This window comes from Lagopus leucura, unplaced genomic scaffold (assembly GCF_019238085.1).
Source record: "Lagopus leucura isolate 7727_CA_CO unplaced genomic scaffold, USGS_WTPT01 Super-Scaffold_100018, whole genome shotgun sequence".
Lineage (NCBI taxonomy): Eukaryota > Metazoa > Chordata > Aves > Galliformes > Phasianidae > Lagopus > Lagopus leucura.
The window spans coordinates 13,523,394-13,546,325 of NW_024962272.1; the positions used below are offsets into that span (position 1 = coordinate 13,523,394).

The 22,932-nt window shown below is 40.8% G+C and overlaps 1 protein-coding gene across 1 annotated transcript; it reads right to left on the minus strand.

Moving 5' to 3' along the window:
* Positions 1-1,897: 1,897 nt before the first annotated feature.
* On the minus strand, positions 1,898-19,882 carry LOC122183414 (fructose-1,6-bisphosphatase isozyme 2). Its single transcript, XM_042877313.1, has 7 exons — positions 19,607-19,882; positions 16,913-17,075; positions 15,986-16,078; positions 10,602-10,742; positions 9,292-9,429; positions 4,683-4,802; positions 1,898-2,747 (listed from the first exon to the last, which is right to left on the minus strand). The coding sequence occupies exons 1-7, from the start codon at positions 19,777-19,779 to the stop codon at positions 2,553-2,555; spliced, it is 1,023 nt and encodes a 340-aa protein (XP_042733247.1). The 5' UTR covers positions 19,780-19,882; the 3' UTR covers positions 1,898-2,552.
* Between the last annotated feature and the right edge of the window lie 3,050 nt (positions 19,883-22,932).

A 22,932-nucleotide genomic window follows, 5' to 3' on the forward strand; every position in this document is an offset into this window, starting at 1 on the left:
GACTAACAGGGGCCATCTCCAAGCCTGGAGATGTGAGCTGGTGCAATGTGGAACCTCCTGCCTAGAGCACTGCTGCACTGCCTCCAGCCCTGTGCCCTTCCCCTTGTCCCTCTTCCCTGTTCTGCCAGTGGCAAGATTTCACCACACATAATAGTAGCCATGTAAATACATTAGAAAACTTTTCAGGTTATGTAGGTTAGAATGGGACTCGATGAAGAAAAACTACAGTGCACACCAAAGATAGTTGCTGCTTACTTAATCTGTGTTTGGGGTTTGCACAGGCTGCTTATTGAGCTGAGATTACTTTCTGTTCAGAGCAGATACTGATCTCTCTTTGCCACCCAACAGCCCACAGGTGGTGAGTTGTGTTGTCTGAGCATCAGCAGCTGTCAGAGCTGCAGCTGTTTGAAATATCAGGCACACAGTGCCGGGCTCTACGCTGAAGAGTGCCTAGGATTGCATGCAGATTTTGCTATGGACTCAGGCAGTTCAGATTTATTTACGCTGAGGATAAGGCACTGAATGCTCAGAACACTGCAGTATGCAGTCTATCAGTTCACACAGAAACACAGATCTTAGTCACTAGGGTATGCATACCAACTACAACATGATCTGTATTTCAGCATGTCCCTAAAAGCAGTGGTTACAGTTAGAGAGTTAGAGTTACTCAGGGGATTACCAAGTCCTTGTCTTCCTTCCTGGCCCTTGGAAACAGGGCAGATACTAGTGACCCCACTTCTAATGTGGCACAGGTATTGCAAACATCTGAGATAAGTCTCAAATTATGCTTGGGTTTAGTTTTCCTGTTTTAGAAATGCAACAGGATTTCTTAATATAATGCCGAATTTACCTGCTACAGGTGTGTTTATATGGAGATGCAGGGGAAGAGAGAAAGAGACTACATATACGTACAAATATATATATACAGTGTGCACTAGTTCTCATGGTTGGAGTATACAATTACATTCTCTGTGATATAGTTCCTCTGGCTGTCACCTACACCTTCCCAGCTTTTTCTGCTTCCACTTCACTCTCCAGGATTTAAGCGTTGCTATGTTTTGCTGTTGATAGCAGATTTTCAGGAAGCATGTAACAAAGGACAGAGTAAGAAGTACATGGAGTACATGGTGGTGGTAGGTAGATGACACTTCTTCACACAGAAATAGAGAGCTGTAGAGAGAGTGCTGAGGCAGTACTGAAATCACAACCAAACCTCTGTGATAACAATGCCTGCAAATAAATACCCATTCCATATAATTTTACACCTGCATGTATTCAATGTGAGACTTCTCTATGAGTAATAGAACATACTTGTAAGTTTAAAAATAACCACTGGGGGTTTTGCCAGGGGTATTTTTAACTTCTGTCCATGTCCTAATGTAGTTCACGGTGAGGTCCTAATCAAACCTTATCTGAGCATGGCTGGGAGCATGGAGCAGGAAATGAGCAGATGGGGCAGGAATTGCTTAAGACAAGATGATCAAAAGAAATGCCCATCTAAGATAAGATGCTAATAAGAGCTGCAGGAGACAGGGGTAATAAAAGAATTAGTGTGCCAAATGCTTGAAGTGTCCTAAGTATCTGGTTTCACTCTTTTTGCTTAACATAATTACATATTTCATTTAATTAAGATTTTTTTCTCTCATTGCTCAGCGAATGCTTGCTAATCTCAGAGCTCATTCCACATCTCCTTTGGCAATGTCAGTTGGAGACCTGGCAGTAAGGCACCAGTAGAGATATCTAGGAATGGTAAGGTGTACAAAAGGGCAAATGTAAATCTGAAATTAGAATCTTTTGAAGTAAGAGAAAATGGAGATGCATCAATGCCTTTGGTGTAGTAACTCAACTTCTGTTGCAGTGGACTATGGATAAATGGAAAATAGGTATGATTCCAGTGTCACATTTGCAGCAATGGTTTATTTTAATTTGTGTCGTTGAAGTTTACATGTCTGTACATAACATCAGACATCTTCCCATTCATATAAAAACTGACATTCCTTAGCAGTGTCACTACTTTTTCATCTTTATTAATTACCCATGACATATATCATTGGAGCTTGAAAACACTGTTTCAAACACTACAAAACTTTCAGTTTTCTCTGAGCTGGCAAAATAAAAAGCCTCTGCAACAAAATTTCTGGCAGAAAATCCAGTAACAGTATTGTAAATGTCGGTATGAAAATCATGTCACAAAAAATGCCATCATTAGTGTCAGATGTCTAGCTTCAGATCAAATGGGGGTGCTGACACTATTCCCTTCTTTTTGTTAATATTATGTACAGTATGTAGCTTCTGTTTTTAATTAGGCTTCTGTTTCTACATTTGCATTGCATAAATCAGAATGAAAGGATTTTTACACTTCTCTGCATGGAGAAATGAAACATTTGCTTTTCCCATCAGCCATTTTCACTATTTCTCTTGCTCTCTTTTAGTGGGATGTTCACTGAGATGTGAGTGTTGAAATGCTAGAATCCACCAGCTTGAAAGGAATATTTTTACTGTGCACTAAAGACAGGCAAGCAAAGTTTGAAGTCTGAAGAAAGGAAAAGCCTTTAGCTGCTCTTCTGGTGTTTCTGTACAAAAGCAAGATACTCATGCACATCATCTGGAGAACCAAGAATAAGAGGAACTCTCTGGTGGATGCCCTCAGGTTTCACATCCAGCACTGCCTCTGTCCCTGTAGTTGCTATCCCACCTGCCTGCTCAATGATGAAGGCCATTGGGTTGCACTCATAGAGAAGTCGGAGCTAGAAAGAAAGAGAGAACATGTAACTCTTTGGGGGAATAATTACATTACCAGAATTACCAGTGCATTACCAGAATGTAAGCTGTGAATCTGGCCAATTTTGTATGAAGTGCCTATTGACCTAAATAGCAATGTTTCTCTCTCATTAGTCCCTTCTTCTTCCCTCCTTTATCTCCCTTCACAGTTTGTATTTTGACCCTGCATCCACACATCAGCACCATGGTTTCCAAGCTGACATAATCCTGTGCATCATCATTGAAACTGAGTTTTGTCAAAGATGTCAAAAGTAGCTGTTGAGCCCATAGGCGTGAGCAAAACACTGTAGCCAGCTAAGGTAATATTCCTGGGGATGGAAAGCTCTTCTAATGTATAGGCTTTATTTGTTGTCTCAAAGAGTGGGGTAATCACATTGCGTTTGGTCAGGATATTTTGGAGCTTGAAACTTGATGCTCCCAGTTTCAAATTTCAGGTTTTGGTTGCAGCTCTTCAGAAATGTGAATAGATACCTTAGCTTGAATTCATACAGATAGTAATTGTTTTCAAAGGTAACTAGAGTAATTTTATAAGCAAATTTTCACGTTTAGTATGGAAACAGGTAAGTCACAGTATTTGTTCACAACTTTAAAAATGTTACCTCTTTTTGTGCTTGTGTTCCAGTTAAATGCAAACTTATTTAGAATTTATGCTGAAATATTCTGTATTTATAAGAACATAAAGGAGAACTAGTTATTTTTTAACAAACATTGCCTCTAGTTTTAGCTGATTTTTTGTTGTCAGTCTGAATTTCTCCTGTGCTACACTGTTACTTTATATTATGTTTAAAAGACTTTTTGCATGTGCAAAAGACAATGGTTTTTGAAGAAAAGGAAACGTTACAGAATGCACTTGTAGAGAGAGGAAAAGGAAAAAAAAGAATGGACATAGAACTTTGCTACCTATAGTTCCTTTATCACTGTATTTGAAATAAAACAGTGACATACCAGAAACCTACGTAATGCATACTACCATCATTCTTATCTTTAAAGCCCACTGAAATGCTGTTTCTGCTACAACAACCCCATCTGCCAGGTAACGCGGGTCCAACAGCCTTCATTGTTCTCCTTGGGCCAGCTTTTGAAAGAGTCATAAAAAGCAGTAGTACCAATATGGAAACATGTTGAGTTTTTTGTTTCTTCATTGTGACCGCATGTCTGAAGAAAAGTGGTTTTCCTTCAGGCAATATTGTAATTGCTGTATTGTATATTTAAATCAAATGTGCCTGGACAGACATGCAGATCTTTTCTGTTGTGTATTCTGTTGTTTTCCTGTTCTCATTTCCCGGATCTCCAGGATCTGCCGTTCTTCTGGTAAATACACATTCACAAGGATGCAACAAGTAGCCCTCGGTCACTATAGACACGAGTATGCTCCGACACACGCATAAGAGATTGGGCAAGTAGAAAACTGAGTTTTCAGGGCTAATTGTAGCAAGTTCAGTACCTTTGGAAACATCAGGCAAACAAGCCCAGCTATCTAGCACTGAGCAAAGCGCTGGAGAGCTCAGCATATCCCCTCTGGACTCTAGTTGCCAGCAAAAAGGTCAAAGGTTTCCCTCTGATCAACATTTTATTGGGTAGCTGTGGATAGGAATCTCAGTGGCTTCCATCATACTGAAATTCTTTTCATTAGAAAAATGAGTAAAGCCTTTGATTTTAGTGAAAAACATTGATCGGTCTGTAAATAAAAACAGAAAGGAACATTTCTTGCCTAAATTCACAACTGTCTAAACTTCTCTATTAAATGGAATTACTGACCAACCATTGTGTCCAACAACAATACTCTCTTCATATGGGAAATTACTATCTCCTTGTATATCTGAATGATTCCTTTCTATCTCCAGGAAAACCAGAGGTATTCATTTGACCAAGTTTACCAGAGAAGAAGTCAAATGATTTACCTTTCCTTTAGGACTCTTCTGATTTGCAGGATACATGAAGATCCCACCATACATCAATGTACGGTGAACATCAGCTACCATGGAGCCCACGTACCTGGCACCATATGGGGAACTTCCATCCTGAAAAACATACAAATGGAGCATTATATCTACCAGGCTAGACAGCTAGGAGCACAGGAAAATGTTGTTTTGTTATAAAACAGGTATCAGAGCGATAGCTTAAATAATCTGTTGTTTACTGACACTGTAAAGGTGCAAACCAGTTTGAAGTTTAGACTTCTGTGAGACAGTGATGAGATTCTAAAATAAGTGCTTTAAAGTGCTGTATTCACAGTGTGAAAACTAGGTTGTCTGTAATTTGAGTGCACAACAGCTTGGTATCAATTGCTATCCTGTGAAAATGCAAGTGGTAAAAAAAGAGAGTGAAAGCTTCCTCATGTTATCAGAACAACGTACCCATTTGACTTCTGATCTGTCACAGGTCGCTAAGCCAACGCATGAGGATGAATATCACTTTTCACCAGAAGTTTAGACCTTTCCCAGAGGGCTCTCAGCCTTTTCCTTTTAGCTTATTTTCAAGTTGTGAAGATGGTCACAGCATGCACTGTGGAGTTTAGATTAGGAGATAATAGGAATTTATTCATGAATGTAGTTTTCCTTGCCCTCAGAATAGAGATTGACATTACTGAAGGAAAGGTCATTTTAGTGAGAGCAATAAAGGAAAAAATTCAAACCAGTTTCAGGTTTGCTGTCCATAAAAACAAAAACAAAAACAAAAACAAAAACAAAACAAAACAAATAAAACCCACAAACAGTAAGATAGAAAATTCAGAAGAGAAGCAAGGTGACTTGCACAAATAAAAGCAATGAGCTCAACTATAAGAAAAATAAAGCATCACCCTATGTTTGCAAAGGAGAAATACACAATACAGATGTAAAAAGAATAAAAGCTTTTTGAAAGCTCATATGTCAGGCAGTCCAATGGTCTTTTCATATCTTCAACAAAGCGGGGGTGGAATTTTGGCCTCCCCTAGAAAAAAGTGTATATACATGTTGAAATGCTAGAAGTTTGAAATGACCTCCATATGCTTTTTCTGTCTGGACCAGTTGTCTAATAAGAGATCTCAGTGCTTTCTACAACCAGTACTAGTTTTGGAGAAACATATGAAGTGAGAACTTGTTTAGCAATGTCAGCTCCAAGAACCCAGATGTCACAAATTAGACAGCAAAATCATGAGGTGGCCAGGAGAGAAAAAAATTCAAGTGAGAGGAAAAGCAGAAGTAAAAGGGTAAAATACAGATAAAGGAAAACATATTTTATTTTGCAGTCACTTTATCTAACTGTTCTGTACAGCTGTGAAGTTTTTATATTCACTGTCTTTTAAAATGGGAACAGATTCTCATGAATTTATAGAGTATAATGCAATACAACACTAGGAACTTGAGTTCTGAGCGTCAACATGAGAGACTTAGATGTTTGTTACAGCTGGTAGTAAAACAGGAATAGAGAATTGTTCCAGCCTAGGTCATAATCCTTGTTCAGCTGTTCTTGAGCTACTTTCCTCACTTCTTTCTTGTATAGGCAATAAAAAAGGGTATACACAGGGTAAGACACAGCTTGCAGCTTTTATATTACTTTTTGCTTAAGCCTGAGTCTTGGTCATAATACTTAAGGCATAATTGAACAGTGATTTCAAGTATTCATTCTTGAAATTTCCATGGCCTATACTCAAACAATCACATTTTCTAACAATAGCCTCTCTGTCTTGTAGTAGTTTGCACTTGTGACTTTGCCGATATGAAAGTCTGAGGCCAGACAAAAACATCTTTAGAGGTGACTTCAAGAGACCAAATGTAGTTTTGGAAAATGCACTTTTCATGGAAATACATTATTATAGTCTAAACTTCTCTTTAAATAATAATAATAATAATAATAATAATAAAAATTAAACAACAACAACATCAAAGGAAGAGTACAAAGTTTCAGAAGAGGACTTCAAGAAAAGTTTGTTAAACATAACAAAAAGTCATAGGATACTGGTCACAAGCAGGGGATGCTTTAAACTGCTTTATGTCATTATCAGACAGGGAATTTTCATCCCCCAAGCATACAACTTAATAAGAATGAGCTGCACAACTGACCCACCCTGTGTACAAAGCATCAGACACTTTTGGGATATGCTAGATCTCCTGTTCATATGTAGGTCATTTACACAATTTATGTGTAACTGGGCAATGTAAAGTGAGGCTAATATGAGTCCACCGAGCATTTGTTTTGCTTCTTACCCTGACAGAAATTCCTTTTCTAGAAACACAGAGCTGAGACTGTACTCAGAAAAGTACAGAAGAGAAATCACTCCATTCTGGTACAGTAATTACTTGAACTGCAGACTACAACAAAATTTTCACTTCCCTTAGCATCCAGCTACCTGCTCAGGAGGAGTAAACAATCCTTTTAGTTACTAGGTATGCTACTTCTTGTTTCTCCAGTTTGGTCAATCATATATTTTTCCTACAAATGAGAAAGTAAATAGATGTTGCACAATTGTTGGCCCTTTGCCTAGGCTTTCCTCTCAAACAAAATAACAGCAAGAATGCTAGGGAAGCTCAACTAAAGATCTGAATAGTGCCAAGCAGTGTTTGCCCAGTGGGAACTTTGCAATGTTATAACTGATGTTAATGAAAGAGTTGGAGAACTTTGATGTTCCCTTCACCTGCATTTGTGGCATTTAAGGAACCTTGTTGTTGCTCTTGGTTTCATCCTTTGCATTAGGGAAAAAGTGTGGCTCATAACAGACAGATCTTGTGATTTTTTTCTCTTCACAGTGTGATGAAAGACATTTTCTCACTTCTTTATTCTACAAATATCTGAAAACTACGTTCCTCTGCAGCAGCAGCTCAAGACCACATTTTTCTTGCATAACTATGACAAGTAGGAGAGTGGATGAAGTCTTTTCTAGACTGCAGCAGCAATAGACTGCATGCTTCCCTCTACATACATTTATGGTGACAAAAACATGATGCTCTTCTTAGCTTTTTTTACATCACTTGCACACAGCTGGACTGGCTGGCAGAAGAATATTTCCTGTACTTGATGGTAAGTTTTTGATGGCATTGCTAAGATGAGTCCTTAACCAAGGAGTCTCTACAGCATGACTGTCAGTCAACATCTGCAATAAGACTCGTTCAACCTCACATGGGTCCAGGAAGTGATGGAGAACCTCTCCCATGAAGAAAGGTCAAAGGCTGTTGATGTGGTCTACCTAGACTTCAGCAAAGCCTTTGACACTGTCTCCCACAGCATTCTCCTGCAGAAGCTGGCAGCCCGAGGCTTGGATGGGTACACTCTTGGCTGGGTAAGGAGCTGGCTGGAGGGCCGGGCACAGAGAGTGGTGGTGAATGGAGTCAAATCCAGCTGGCGACCAGTTGTAAGTGGTGTTCCCCAGGGGTCAGTGCTGGGGCCTGTCCTCTTCAATATCTTTATTGATGACCTGGATGAGGGCATCGAGTGCACCCTCAGTAAATTCGCAGATGACACCAAATTGGCTGGAAGTGTGGATCTGCCTGGGGGTAGCGAGGCCCTACAGAGGGATCTGGACAGGCTGGAGAGCTGGGCTGGAGCCAATGGGATGAGTTTCAACAAGGCCAAATGCCGGGTCCTGCACTTTGGCTACAACAACCCCAGGCGACGCTACAGGCTTGGGGCGGTGTGGCTGGAGGACTGTGTAGAGGAAATGGACCTGGGGGTATTGACTGATGCTCAGCTGAACATGAGCCGACAGTGTGCCCAGGTGGCCAAGAAGGCCAATGGCATCCTGGTTTGCATCAGAAACAGCGTTGCAAGCAGGAGCAGAGAGGTGATTGTTCCCCTATATTCAGCACTAGTGAGGCCGCACCTCGAGTACTGTGTCCAGTTTTGGGCCCCTCACTGCAAGAAAGATATTGAGGCCCTGGAACGTGTTCAAAGGAGGGCAACAAAGCTGGTGAGGGGTCTGGAACACAGGCCATATGAGAAGAGGCTGAAGGTGATCATCTGCTGGTGATGAGTGGTGTCCTCCAAATATCCATCTTGGGACCCATATTCAGTATCTTTATCAACTACATAAATTATCAAATCTACTCAGTGAGTGCCCTCTCAGGTAGTTTGCTGATGACACCAAGCTGAGTGGTGCAGTTGGCAGAGGGAGGGATGCCATCTAAAGGATAAGCTTCCAAAGTGGGCCCACATGGATTTAAGGAGGTTCAACAAGGCCAAGTGCAAGGTCAGGGTGGTCCCAGGTATGAAAGCAAGGGTTTGGCCACATTTCCCTTGCATGTTTTCTAAGCTGGTTTCTTTTGCTCTTGTTTTTTAAATGATTTTTCATTTACAGCATAATTCCCTCCATGCAGTAGTGAACAAGCTATGAGTTTCTTAACTAAAGAGTAAGTTACAAAAGAAGTCAGGGTACTAGAAGCCAACAGATCAGATACATACCCCAAGTGGGACCAAATGTTTACAAGGGGCTGAATTCAGAGATGTCTTCAAATCCCTTCCCATTACTCTGGACTGTATGCAAGGCAGCACTAACTAGCAAACAGTATATTGAGTACAGTGCTAATATGTTCTTACCTCAGGGAATTTCTTCTTTTTTAAATATTCTGTCATTGCAGGATCAAAGTACTTTGCATAACCTTCATTGAGACTGTAAATCTTCCCTTTCTTCTTGATTTTAACATCTCTATCAACCAGAATAAATTCTCCAAGAGCCTACAGAATGACAGGGAAGATCAGTTATGAGCAAGCAGCAGAATGCTTTGTTGGCTTCCCTTGGCAGTTCTCACAGTAGCAGCGGCAGACATACTAGCACAGCTTGGCCCTTTCAGCACCAGTCTTGTGTAAAACTTCACAGTATTCAGAACAGAAAGCATGGAATCTGTTCAAAGTTAATGGAAACTTGTTTCATCGGTAGCATAAGCAAAAAGCAGTTTGCCTTCAATAGCTAACTTATTTAGCAGCACCAGTCAACCCTGAAAACACACAATGTTTGTGTCACAGATCACAAGGTTACAAATGAATATATTATATTCTCCTTCGGTTTTTGAACTCCCCTTGACTGTCTTGTGTAAATATCTTGAAGTTCCTTCCAGAATGCCAGTTCCTTCCAGAGGCTGCTGTCTGCAGTTGGAGCACAGCCTCCACCTTCACACTATCTGACCTGTTCAGTTCTTCCTGTTTCTATATAGCTTCTTTATAAAGATTAAGATTTGTTTGCAATGCACCATTTTATTAAAAACAACTTCTATATTATTGCCTAAATCTAAAGCCAGTTTTTCCAACAAGAAGTCTCCTCCACTCTTCCAGCAACATTTGTAGGGCTGAACAGCAATGAGCAGCACAAGTCTGCTTGAGTGGTTACAGTTCAGCTTTTGCAAATTGCTGGGTATGCAGTCCGGAGGATTTAGCCATAAAGCTACTTTGCACTCAGGAATTCAGGCATCACTCCACCTAACCTCTATCAAAAAGTGTTCCCTGCCCCAGACAAAACCCTGAACGTCTTGAGGTTCTATAGCAGACAAGAAGCAAAACCAAGAAAACAGCAGGAATCCTTCAAGTTGAGGCAAAAATACTGTTTGAAGTGAGTTTTTTGAAGTATTTCTCTGTGCAAACCAGCAGTCTGATTTGAATGAACAGGATCCCAAATGCTGTTTGACTTAAAATCTAACTCACAGAGCAAAGAAATCAAGCAGATGCAGTGCAGCATACATACTCATGAATTATTAAGCATGAGTAAGATGGCAGTGTGATGCTTCAGGATGAAGGTGAAAAGAGAACAGCATAGATTACCTGGGTTTCAGACACAATGAGCAACAAAATCGAGCAGACTCAACCATGGGAAGCTCTAAATGACTGTGGCAATGTTATTAACACCAGGACTGTACCGGATCCAGCATGAAGCAGTCCACTCCTTGCCCAGTAGAGAGGGCGACCAGCGTAGCACTGCCATACAGGGCATAGCCTGCAGCAACAATATTGCGCCCAGGCTGCAAAGCGTCTTTTTCAGAGGGCTCGTCATCTGTCTCCTAAAGACACATTACCATTGGACTGGAGGTTAAATTATTGTAAGAAACAATAAGAACAACACTGAAAGAATAGCTTGGGATAGATTACTTATTTGCGTCTTACCCTTTGAAGGAATCAAAATAGAGACTGTTCTCACTAGTTCAAGGCAAGTTCAACACAAGTAAATGTGAGTGCTTGGGTACGGCAATGTGAATTTGTCATTTCATGCATGTAATTCTATCAGTATGATATCTGCTACAAAACTGATACCTGAGCAATGCAGCTTAGTATATTAACTACTACTAATTTTCTATAAATTTAAACATAAGTAATCAGACTGATATCAGTCTAAGGAGTAACTGTGAGGTGAGTGTGATAACTAATACCACACACACTACACTGCATAGAAATTGCTTCCATTAAGGCAGAGTAAAAGGGCAGATGTTGCAAGGCAGTGAAGCCGAGATCATGCCTTTGTCTCTGTTGATGAAGAGACAGGTAACTGAAATGACAGTATAAGTGCTCATACATATACATAGCAGAATAAACATCTTTACATAGTAATGTGTGTGCAAATATAGGTTTGCATACATAATTGCACAGAACTTTCACACGGCATTTTACTTCAGGCTTTTAATCTGTCATCAGTTTCTATCTGTCATGTTGCCATTTGGTACTACAGTTATTACTGAAGAAGAACATGCCAAGCAGACCAGGCAAAAAAAAAATTCTAGCTAGCTCCACAGGTGTTACTCAGTTTAGCAGAGATTGGTGAAAGCACATGGGAAAGCTGGCTCCAGCCTGCTCTTACTAACTACAATATGGGTTAAGAATGGTTGATACTGATGTTTCCTAAAGAGTTTGTCATTTGTGATGGAGTTTCTGTGAAGGTTTTGACACTGGTTAACTGGGAATTGAAATGAGAATCTGCTCAGACCCTTTATTATTGAGATGCTGATTTAGCATTTTATCATTTCAAATTCATTCAGTTTCTCAGTGTTTGCATGGGCTTAATTATATTGAGTAGCAGATAAATAGAAATAGCAGGCCTAGCAAAAAAGATCTTGTTAAAATATAAAAACCACTGGAGAATGTTTTGTGCAGAAAATCAAATATTTGATAAATAACAAGTTCATTATTTAAAAAATCACGAATGTCTACCAGCGTTATTTCCAAAGAAAAACAGCCTTCCACACCAACAAAAAGAAACATTTTCTGCTCTGACAAGAAACTGTCCACCAGGTCCCAGCAAACTGAAAGCGTTGGGGTAACCTTGGAGTCCTGTTCACCACAGGATACTACATCTATAGGAAAGCAGACATATGTGGCATCAGAAGTACATCTTTCAAAATATTTGAGGACAGTGGTTTATCTCCAGAATATTTTTATTTTCAATTGAAAGACTGAATTGAAAGTTGAAATAATTTGTTACTTTATTTTATTGACCTTGTAGCTACATTTTGCCTACAATTATTTTTAATACTATTTTGTCAAATCTTCTCTTAAAAAAAAAAAATCAACTAGTTGCCAATTAGATCTTCATGAAATACAATATGTAAAAATACACCTGGTATGAAGTCTTTTACAATTATTCTGTGCAAAACTGCTTATTCAGAAAGTTATACACATGTAATGAAGTTTAAAAGTCTGTCTGTATGTATCAGACCTGGGAATATTGACTGTTTACTATTTGACTAGTTGCTAACCATTTGGCAAACAATTCTTTCTAAGAACCAACTATTAAAGCCTTCATAGCATCTTCTCTTTCAAAACTATATCCCCCTCGCACATACATCTCAACCTTAATGACACCGGATGTTGATAGTAGATGGATTGTTTGCAACATTATATGCAGAATTAAACGTAGATTTACACAACCAGTTGCAAACATACTACACTTTTTATAGTCCTTTTTGTATGCTTTCCTCATTTAAAAAAATATAATTTTAGGTAAACAGGTCAAAGACTTTTGTTTTATAGAACATGATGTATAAATAGCTTCCAGTAGGAAGGAAAACAGTTCAATCTCAAACAAACATTTTGCAGAGCTTGTTGGAATGTAAAAACGCTACTGATCAGCTGGTATTTCACTGTTAGCACTGCAGGAGCTTTGTCCTGCCAAGTGCCATGCTCTGTGAAACAAACTGGAGATTTACGCTCACTCTGATAGCTGATGAATGTTGTCACTTCTTTCCGGTGCACAGACGGTTTTCCTTTCTGCTGTGTTTTAAGTATGAGATGGAGATAATGAAATTTCTTTATAAGTCTTTATCCAAATGACTGAAATAGACATTGTCTTTTATTACAAGCTCTTTCACAGCCATCTTAGCTCCTTGATGTCATGAAGCAGATGAAAGATAGAGGTTTCTAGGTACCCACAGATGATATCTGAATCTGAATTTTTTTTACATGTAAGATTTGCCGAAACACATGATTTGCACATGGGAGCACAGGTACCATTAACACATGTAGCACAGGGAGCAGATTTGGGAAGCCATGGTTTCCAGATCTGTATTCATTCATGTGCTTAATGAATATACTTTTACTCTGAATCTTTACACCTTCCCCATGAGGGACAACATGAAGTGGTAGGCAGCAAGGAGGAGCAAGGAAAGAATTGTCCTCATGAAATGGAGAAGGGAAGAAAAGCCATCTGTTGCACTGGGCATTGTTACAAATTAAAATCAAAATTTGACAAAGAAGTAGAGCTTCATAGTCTCTATGCTGACAGTTAATTGAGAATTGTATAGTTAGTTCAGTAGCATGAAAAAAAATACAGAAGGAATCCGGGGAAAAGTACTTTCTTACCACCACATCCTGACACTCCACCTCAGCACCAGCGAATGACTGCCAAGGTCTTACCTCTTATCTGACTTATTCTGTGTGAACCTGTTAGCTCCACCATTCTGACTTTTCTCATCATTTTATCAATGACATACCTGATTCAGAATGTAAAATCCAAGTGGAAAATGAAATTAGTCTAAGACAGAATTTATTTCCTGGTGATTTCTCTAAGAAGCAAACACAATGCTCTTCTGGCAGGAGGTGGTAGTATCTGGGGTTGCTTAAATGGGTAATCATTTTCAGATTTGAAGTGTATTGGCCAAGTCTGATCTTTATAGAAAAGAGTTGATAATCCTCAAGCTAATATTTCAGTTCTAATATCCTCAAGCTAATAAGTCTTGAGTGTGTCCCTTTGGAAATGGAGTTAAGGTTTTAACATGGGAATACCAACAATGCAATTGACTGAGAACTGCACTAAATATCAAAGGTGCCAAGGGTCATCCACTGGAATTAGAATTATTCTAGCTTTTCCAAAACAGCCTTCATGTGATTTAAACAGATTGAGATAAACTTACAGTTTCTTTATTAAATGATTCTCTTTCCATGGGATAAACATTTCTACAGTAATAACTAATAAAGCTCTTATAATTATTTACTTATTTTAAAAAGTTAAATAGTCTTGAAGTTAATAATGTTGCTCTAAAATTGTCTAATTTGAGAGAAAGGCACATTAATTACCATCTACTTCAGAAACAGCAGTCTTCCACCCAATGGAAGTCCGTGGATGCAGTGTTGCTTCTTACATCTTCTAACATAGTAAGTTTTTCCTGCTACCAAAGAACTATGCTTCATCACAGCAGCAGTATTTTCATTCGGATATAATAATTTATACCAAACAGCTAATTTTTTTTCTTTCTTAAGTCCTGAACTGTATCCACCCACATTGAAGAAAAAAAAAAAACAACTAAAAAAAGGAATATAGGTATTTATAACAAATGGATTAATACGTAACAGAATAATGGCAAATACGGAAAGATCAGAAAATGAATAGAAAACCTTAGCATTTGGGAAGGACTCTAGTTCTTTAGGAAACATTTCTGTTCTGCACAGAAGCCTAGGGAAGGTTGGGCAGCCAACAGTTCTAACGTGTCTCAACAGGTGAGCTAAAGCTTACAGAGAAGTCCAGTCTGTATTTCAACCTGCCATGCTGCATGAATCACATGAAGCATTTGCTTTCATATTTTTGCAGAGCAACCTAAACATGCTTCCAAACAGGAAGCTAATGTTTAGTGTTTGTGAAACAGTGCTTTCAACAGCTACTGCCTACCTTAATGAAGGAAAGCACTGCAGTGTTTTTAGCAGTCTTTACAGGAATAATGGAAAGACTGAGGGTCCTTCTGCATGCCATCAGGACATGCGGCATGGATTTCCAAGCTCTTTCCTGCAGAAAGGGGCATGTTAGAAGCCATACAGGACATGTTGTTTCAGAATCTGTGGGGTATGCTGGCACTGACCATGGATATCATGGCCAGTCATATGCCAGCATTTTGCATGTGCCATGACCCTGTTGAGGCTTTATCATGACTATTTGGTTTATCATCAGATGTCTGCTCAATGGCAATGATGGCTTTGCCTACCAAAATGTAAAAACCAAAGACTGTCTGGAAAATGATGAGTTAAAAGATGAGAGATGATTTTAAAAGCACATCTTTATACTTTTGAAGTGTCATGTCTGAGCCTGCAAGCATTTTTTTGTGGTCATGAGAACTGCAAATGTTTCTTCAAAATAATGATGGCTGAGGGTCTCCTGTAGTCATACGACTGTGAGCTCAGACTTTAAGCAAAACACCAACTGCTGGGAGATTAGCATCAAGTCATAAGACTCAGTATGACTGTAGCTATTAGCATATATTAATTGGTTACGCAGTTGCTGCTCTGTGCAACTCTGTGGAAGGGAAGCTGTTGGCCAGGCCCTGTCATCTTAGGTGACAGCTTCCTTTGTACTCCAATGCTAGCATCTGCATAAACGCCCATCTTCAACTAGCATGGAAATGTGCACCAGGAGGCCACTGCGGCACTAGCAGTGATTGGGCACAGGCACAACCTTAACCCTCACTGGTCAGAATCCAGTATGACAAACACCAACTGGTAGACTTGAGTGACCTTTCAGCCCTCCTGCTGTGAGGTGATCTACCCCAACTGCCTGATGGTGGCATGGTCTTATTTAGGTGCCTATCTCTGTTACCCAGAAAAGTCTGACAGTCCCTTTCCAGGGAATTCAGAAAGTTCTTCATCATGGGTGAACCTCATGTTCTACCCCTTCTGCTCCTTGCAGAGCCCCTTGATCCTTTATGTGTAGGATAAAGGATGAAGGATCACATAAAGGATCAAGGATGGAAACTGATACACATTGATACATCCAAGCCATTTTGCTTTTGCCAAGAAAACTCTGCCACATGTGTTCTGTTTGTTCTCTTACCTTTTTGTAGATAGCGAATATTGTTCCTATGGGTGCCAAGCAGTCTATATTGGATGAGCCATCCAGAGGGTCAAAGCATACCACATATTTACCCTGAAATAGAAAAGGCAAGGGAGCATTAAATGTTGTGCTGTCCAGTTGTCTTGCACGGCTATTTTCCTTCACTTGGTGACGCTCACATCCACGTTTGCATGCAGCCGTACAGACATATAAGGCCCAGCAGAGAGGGCTGGCCCATGGACTCGGCTGGCCCTGCAGCACCATGCCTCCTCTGCCAGGGATATGGGAGAGTGCACTGCTGCTCACACAGCACAGTCTGCTGGCAGAAAGAGCAGTCCTCTGTATCCAGGTCATGTGAGAAATCTGAAAGCAGAGGAGACAAGCTGTTCTGGAAGCCAGCATCTTACTTAAATAGATGTGCTTTGATCTGTTTGGAACCAAAGGACTTGTTGATAACGTGTGGTTTGAGGACAGAAGAAAAAAGCCATAAGGAAGATCGTCAGTTACACCAGCGAGAGCAGAATAGGATCCCTCCTGGGGGGATCCTATGTGATCCCTGTGAAGCAGTCAGGTGCTTCCTCCAGCCCTGTAGTGCAAAATGCAGCCATGACGGCCTCGGCTTCCCCACCCACTTTATCTCGCCTAAATATTAATGTAATCCAAAACTGTAACACCGGCACCCAGGTGATATATACACGGGAGTTGGGTGTGTGAACAACTCTGAAATAATTTCCCCCCTCTTCCAAGCTTTAATAACAGTTTTTCCCTCCACAGAGCGTTGAGCCACCGAAATCGCGCCGCCCGGCCGAGGTACTGACACAAAGCAGCAGCGCCGCAGGTGCTCCCAGCTCTCGGCGAAGGGGCGGCCCGGCCCTCTCCCAGAAGCACCAGTGCCCCCTGCCGCCGCCCGGCTCCCTCAGCACGCACCCGCTTCTCCTTAGGGGTGATGAGGGCGTCCTTGTTCTCCTCCGTCACCAGCACGCAGGTGCTGTAGGAGGACTGCAGCATGTTGATCACCAGGGAGTTGGACAAGACGTCTAGCTTCTTCACCTCGTCCCCAGTCACGTTCACGGTGCCTGCTATGCCGAACCTGGGAAGAAGGGAAAACGTCTGAAGGGGATTTTTAGAGAATCACAGGTAAGGGTAGATCTGTCCTCTCACCTTCGCTCTAACGTTTGTATTCAAACCATCAAGGTGCACAGGGAGGTGGTTACTGCTGCTAGAAACGGTATGTCTGAACAAAGGAAAGACGATGGCATCGTTTTTGGGGCATTACTGGTGTCCCTTTTCTCCCCTCTAGATGCTCTCGAAGCCAGGAGCAGAGTCCCCAGCTCTGCTGGCAGCTGTCAGGTTTGCCTGCAGCCCCACGAGGGGCCAGCAGCAGCTCTGAGGGCAGAGAAGGGACACTCACTGTTGGTCCCACCTGCTGCTTATGCAGCTGTGCAAGGCTCCTGAAAGCCCTTCATCCCTCAGTCTCCATTCAGCCCTAAAACCAGAAGCTTCAGGGAGAGCTCCAGACCATTCTAAGCCATGCCTCTGGATTTAGTCAGTTTATTCTCCCATAATGTATAAAGAAGCATTTGTTGGCTAGATTAGGATGATGCTTCCATTCTACATCCTGATTTTATCTATATACTGATTATGCGGAATATAGTAATACATATGTATGTCTGAAATTTATATCTATGTCTGAAACAAAAAGAACTTTTAACCTGATGTGCTGAATCAGGGTAGCTCAGAAATATAAAGGAAATCCAGATGGCAAAAGGAGGGGGAGAAGGGCTGTTGATTAATCCTGTTGAGTGAGGTCAGCATCAGCATTAGCTGCTGGGGACAAGTTTTTTCCTTCATTAAAAGCCAAAAGCTGCTTGAGCTTTCCAGAGGTATTGAGCGTTGCAGGTATTACCATTTTGGAACTGGAAAGGAATGTGATTTTCAGGGCATGCTAAGCATACGATCTCCAATTACCATGTTTCCAGGCAGGTTCCCAAACCAAGTTTATAGTTTTGTAAAGTCCTTCATCTTTGAAAGGCAAATTTGTTAAAAACTCATGCTGAGATATCTGACTGACATCAAAGCGGTCACTTCACATTCTCCTGTTTGGAGAAGCAAGAAAAAATAAGAGCACTCTAGCTGCATTTTTCTCTAATGTTAAGATCCTAGGTCTTGCTTATGGGAAGAAGGCACAGATGAATGGAAGACATCGTCACTGTGGTTGAAAGTTTTGCAACAGAAATTTCTAAAATTTCATGGCTGCAATTCAAATGATATATGTTATTCATCTGTTTGTTTGGATATTTTAAATATTTCTTTGTCATTACTTGAAAGCTTCTGTTAATAGAAAAAAACGTTAGCTTATTGATACAACGGATGTTTGCCTTCTAAAGGGAAATTCCTGTAGCACTGTCTGTGTCCTGTGTGCAAGGGGACTATTCTACTTCTAGTCTATTAAACAGTGGTTCTCTCCACTGAGAAGCTGTATGTTGAAAGATAGGAATTAGGTAGAAGCAATACTTCCTCTAAATCAGAACAGCTCAGATTCACCTAATAGAGGCAAAGTATAGTTTACCATTTAAATAGCAGAGGAGCCTGAGGCTGCTGCTGACTTTCAGTGTACCTTGTGTCCTCTCTACAAATTACAGTCCACACCTGTGAGGCGACTGTGGCAGTACTGAAACGCTGAATTTTTGGTTGGCAGAGATCACTGAGAACTCAGCAGAAGTATAAAGAGCCCAGGGTGCTATATGCTGCGGTGTTACTGCTGGGGGAAAAAATAAAGGGGTAAATTACAAGCATCATCTTTTTTACACAGCTGCCTTCCACGTCTTCTTTATGCATGCATGCATGCATACATGCACACACAGGGATGTATACAAATATATATTTCACTACATAAGCAATAATTGAATATTTTAAGTACAGTATTTTATTAGGACTTTCCAGCTCCCTGAGCTGCTTCTGAGAGATCACTGATAAAAGGCTGACACTGAGGTCATTCTTACCTGGCTGTATGAAGAACAGCTCAATTCATTGCAAGTTTTGATAAGGCAAATCTTTATTTGATTTCCTAAATGACTACATGCCAAATTATTCCATTTGTTTTTCATATAGGACTTTTTAGGACTCCCTACCTATAACCCTGGTGCTACTCAAGAAAGAAAGGGAACATACCCATGTGTGACAGCACTTCTCACAGAGCTGTTGTTTTAGAGCTTTACTTACACTGCGGTCAGGCGGACACTATTGTCTCAACACAGAAGAAGCCCTGGCTGGCACTGCTCAGCACTGTGCTTGGCTGCCAGCAGAAACAGTGCAGTGTGGTGTTCTGCACATTCACAATAAACTTAGAAATACATCAGCACCGACATTTACAAGGTATAATGAAGAGAACAGCAAGGTCCTGACCCATACTGCAGAAAGGCAGCCAGTCTAAGTGTTTATCTTGCACTTAATGTTAAAGTGCTCCAAAACGAGAGATCTCCTGCTTACTAGTCCTAGCAACCCGTGCCCTGACCTCCTTCGCGCAATCGCTTGGACAATACTGCCCTCTTCCCAGCCTCGCGGTGCAAGCAGCTGCCTCTCCACCTCCTCCTCCTCCCCATACACCTAAGTAGGACTCACATGTGGGCAAGGCCTGCCTTTCTGACTGCGGAGGAAATGGCCTTTATGGCAGTCAGCATGGAGTTGAGCAGCTGTGTCAGCTCCCCGGTGGCTCCCTTGACTCGTCGTCCCTTCTCCATGACAAACCGTGTGAGAGTCAGCATGTCTGTTTCAAAGGGGACTTTGTCTGACATTTTTGCTGGATACCAGTGCTTCTATCTTCTTGGCTGGACTGGGTGCTTTCTAGCCGTGTTGAGATACCCAGCAGCAGTCTATTTTGAGGGGAAGCTCCTGGCTGTGCTGCCAGTCTTAGTTTATTCAAATGTTTCTGTGACCATGTGATGGGGTCCCAAAATAGCTGTGCCTGGGCTGGCTCCATGCTTCTTCAGACAGCCACTGCTCTGCTGTCCTCCACACACCCCCCTTCCTGGCATACAGCTCTCACAACGCAAGCCTGTGGTACATTGGCTGCTCTTGGCAAAGGCTCTCACAAGCCTTGTGGCTGAACACAGTCCTCCTGCAGCAATAGTCTTAGAGTTGCAAAGCAAGACAAGCCCTGCACAATTTGCAGAGTCCCAGCAGCAGAGGGGTGACAACCAGAAGCACTCTCATCACCCTGTCTCCTATCTGGCCATCCCTTCCCAGCCCTCCACAAAGCTGGCAGTGGGGCATGGCACTTTCCAAGGCAAAATACTGCTCTGCAGCTGAAGCCAGAAGGCCGTTTATCCACCTACCACAGACATTTGGAAGTTAATCTAAATTACATGGAAAAATGGTTCAGCCAGGTCTAAGCCTTGGGTACTCCAAGAAGTTTTGCGTGATGAACTACAGAATGAAAGCACTGAGCATGTAAACATGCATATATTAAAGGTGCTTTTTATAGTCGTTGCAGTACCATTTTAATGACTTAATTCTCAGTCTAGGCTGCTTCTAATGTTATACAGTTTACATAAATGAAAAACTCTGAGTGAGTTATGGCTTGATGCTTCCTAAGTAATCATCCCTTCATTAATCAACAAATGATACTTACCTGATTTTATCTTGTCTCTGTCATAATTACGTGGTTCTGTGATTCTATGCAAATGTAGATATGTCTCACTTTGCATAATTCTGCCATCATTTTCTTGCAAGCAACAAACCTGGAACACATGGCACTAGTATGAAGACAGGTAGAAGTGCAGTGCGTTACGCACATGCTATCATCTGGAGCACTGGAATTACAGCTCCCAATTGCAGTTCTGTTCTCTCACTTAGAGGAGGTAATCAGAAAAATCATGTATTGCAGTCTTCATTTTGACTTATTGGTAGCAGTCTCTTATTTTTAAGATGAAGGTCTAGAAAGCCTACAACAAAATTAGAAAATCTGAAGGTAAAACACAAAGTTGCAATGAGGTTAATTTTTATCAGTGGTTGAAACCAAATTACTGGGCTAGAATCATACTAGAAAAGAAGAAATTTAATTTATCAACAGAACTTGTATTTAGCCTTATTTTTGTTTGTAGGAGCTACAGCTGTAGGCCAAGAGTTCTGACATCCCTTTGCATTCCTTTTTTAACTTCAGTATTTCTCACTATTTTCCTAAATGTCTCTCTTTCCCCATCTGTGATACATCCGAATGCAAAGATTTTCTACTTTGGAGGTCAGCAGATCCAGTCCTGGGATCACATCCTGGCAGGTTGGAAGATCTCCAAAGAAGGTTCCTCAGCCTCTCTGGGCAATTTGTGCCAGTGCTGTGTTGCTGTGTCACTGAACAGTAAATAAGTTTTTCTTCATGCTCAGCTTAAACTTGTTCCTGTTTGTGCCCATTGCCTCTTGCTCTGTCACTGGGCAACTCTCAGGGTAAGGAGGACTGGTGAGCAGGACCTCTCAGATAGAGTAGCAAGCAGATTCCATCCTCAAAAACAAAAAGGTGGGAAATGAAAATTATCTGGAACATTTTCTATTTTCTGTGATCTAGTTAAAAGTCTGTTAGGCTGTCCACGTATTCTAGAACACCTTTTGCCAGGACAGGAGCCTTTCTTTCTTTCAAGAGACTTTGAGCAAAAACAAAAAAAGTTATATTTACAGAGCTGTGGGATAGATCACGGTGAAGCTATGAATAAAAGAAGGGAAAGATTCACATTAGATGTGTAAACAAATCTGCTGGTTTAAAATACAACCATTACATTCTGCAAGTTATTTCATCATCATAATGATTCTCAGCATGAGGAGTACTAAAATGCTCTTAATGCAAAATCTCTTTCCTGTGTAGCACTGGGGTCCTCATCAACTTAGCAAATAAAATTTGTCAATGGTGTGGGCGTCTGTGTACTATGGCTTCTAACATTTGTCAAAAACATCACGTGTAGACCTTTGTATTGATTCCAAGTGATCTTGCACACTGGTCAAAAAGACAAAGTTCAGAACCACTTCTGAAGTTTGTTTTGGAGTTAGCAGTTCAAAGAGTGTTCAAAGGTCATTGTTTCCCTTGTTAGTTCTTTTTTTTTTTTTTTTTTTTTTAACTGAAAACTTCCCAAATGCTTTCTACAGCTGTGGGTAGTTCTTAGTAAGTTTAGAACACCTTAAGGTACAGCTTGAACAACATTTCTTCAGTAAGAAATGTGGTTATATAAATATGTAAGAATCCTCTAAATGATAAAAAGCCCTACTGTTAATCTATATGAAATATTATTATTTAATAGGTGGAAGAGAAACAAATAAGATTGTTTTTAAAGTGTGTGTCAATAAAGTGGATTGTAATAGGACAGAAAGGATACTAAAAATAAAGCAACTTAATTTGATGGGTCTGCAGATCTATCTCCTAATACAGTGATTACACAAGAGTTCCTGAAGCTGATTCCCACTGCCATTGGTGTATAGGGTATCCCTGCACCGTAAAGGTGACACCTCTTCTAACTGCTCATAAATGTTAGTTGCTTGGATGGTGCTGCCTGAAATTAGAGCTGGTGACCTTTCACCAAATGCCATAGTTCAGCATCTGAGCAGGGCCAGAGGTGGAGCTGAAGATGGATGCCCTGCCAAAGCAAGCCCTTCTGCACAGCTCTCATACACCAGGATAGCCCTGCAAAGGAACTGTGAATGAGCTGATGGAGGAGTTCTCCCTGAAAGTGGCTGCATGGGAGCTCTTCCTATTATGGGTACATATATTACAGATAGAAAGGAAGAAACAACTCACAACAAAGCACTCACTACAAAATGTCAACCCACAGGGAAAAAAAAAAGCAAAAACACAAAACACTGGAAAATGTCTTGGTAAACACAGGCAGTATTGCTTTTCTTTCTATAACCTTTCCCTGTTGCCAGTATGTTGTCTTAAAAATAGATGTATGCAGCCCAAGGATTCTTGA

Bases quoted from the DNA above. Each gene is read 5' to 3' on its own strand.
- LOC122183414 (XM_042877313.1), bottom strand. From the start codon at position 19,779: ATGTCAGACAAAGTCCCCTTTGAAACAGACATGCTGACTCTCACACGG. The intron at 17,076-19,606 runs GTGAGTCCTACT...CCTTCTTCCCAG, and splicing joins AAGGCAGGCCTTGCCCACAT to GTTCGGCATAGCAGGCACCG. The intron at 9,430-10,601 runs GTACAGTCCTGG...GTCATTCTGTAG, and splicing joins ACTGCTTCATGCTGGATCCG to GCTCTTGGAGAATTTATTCT.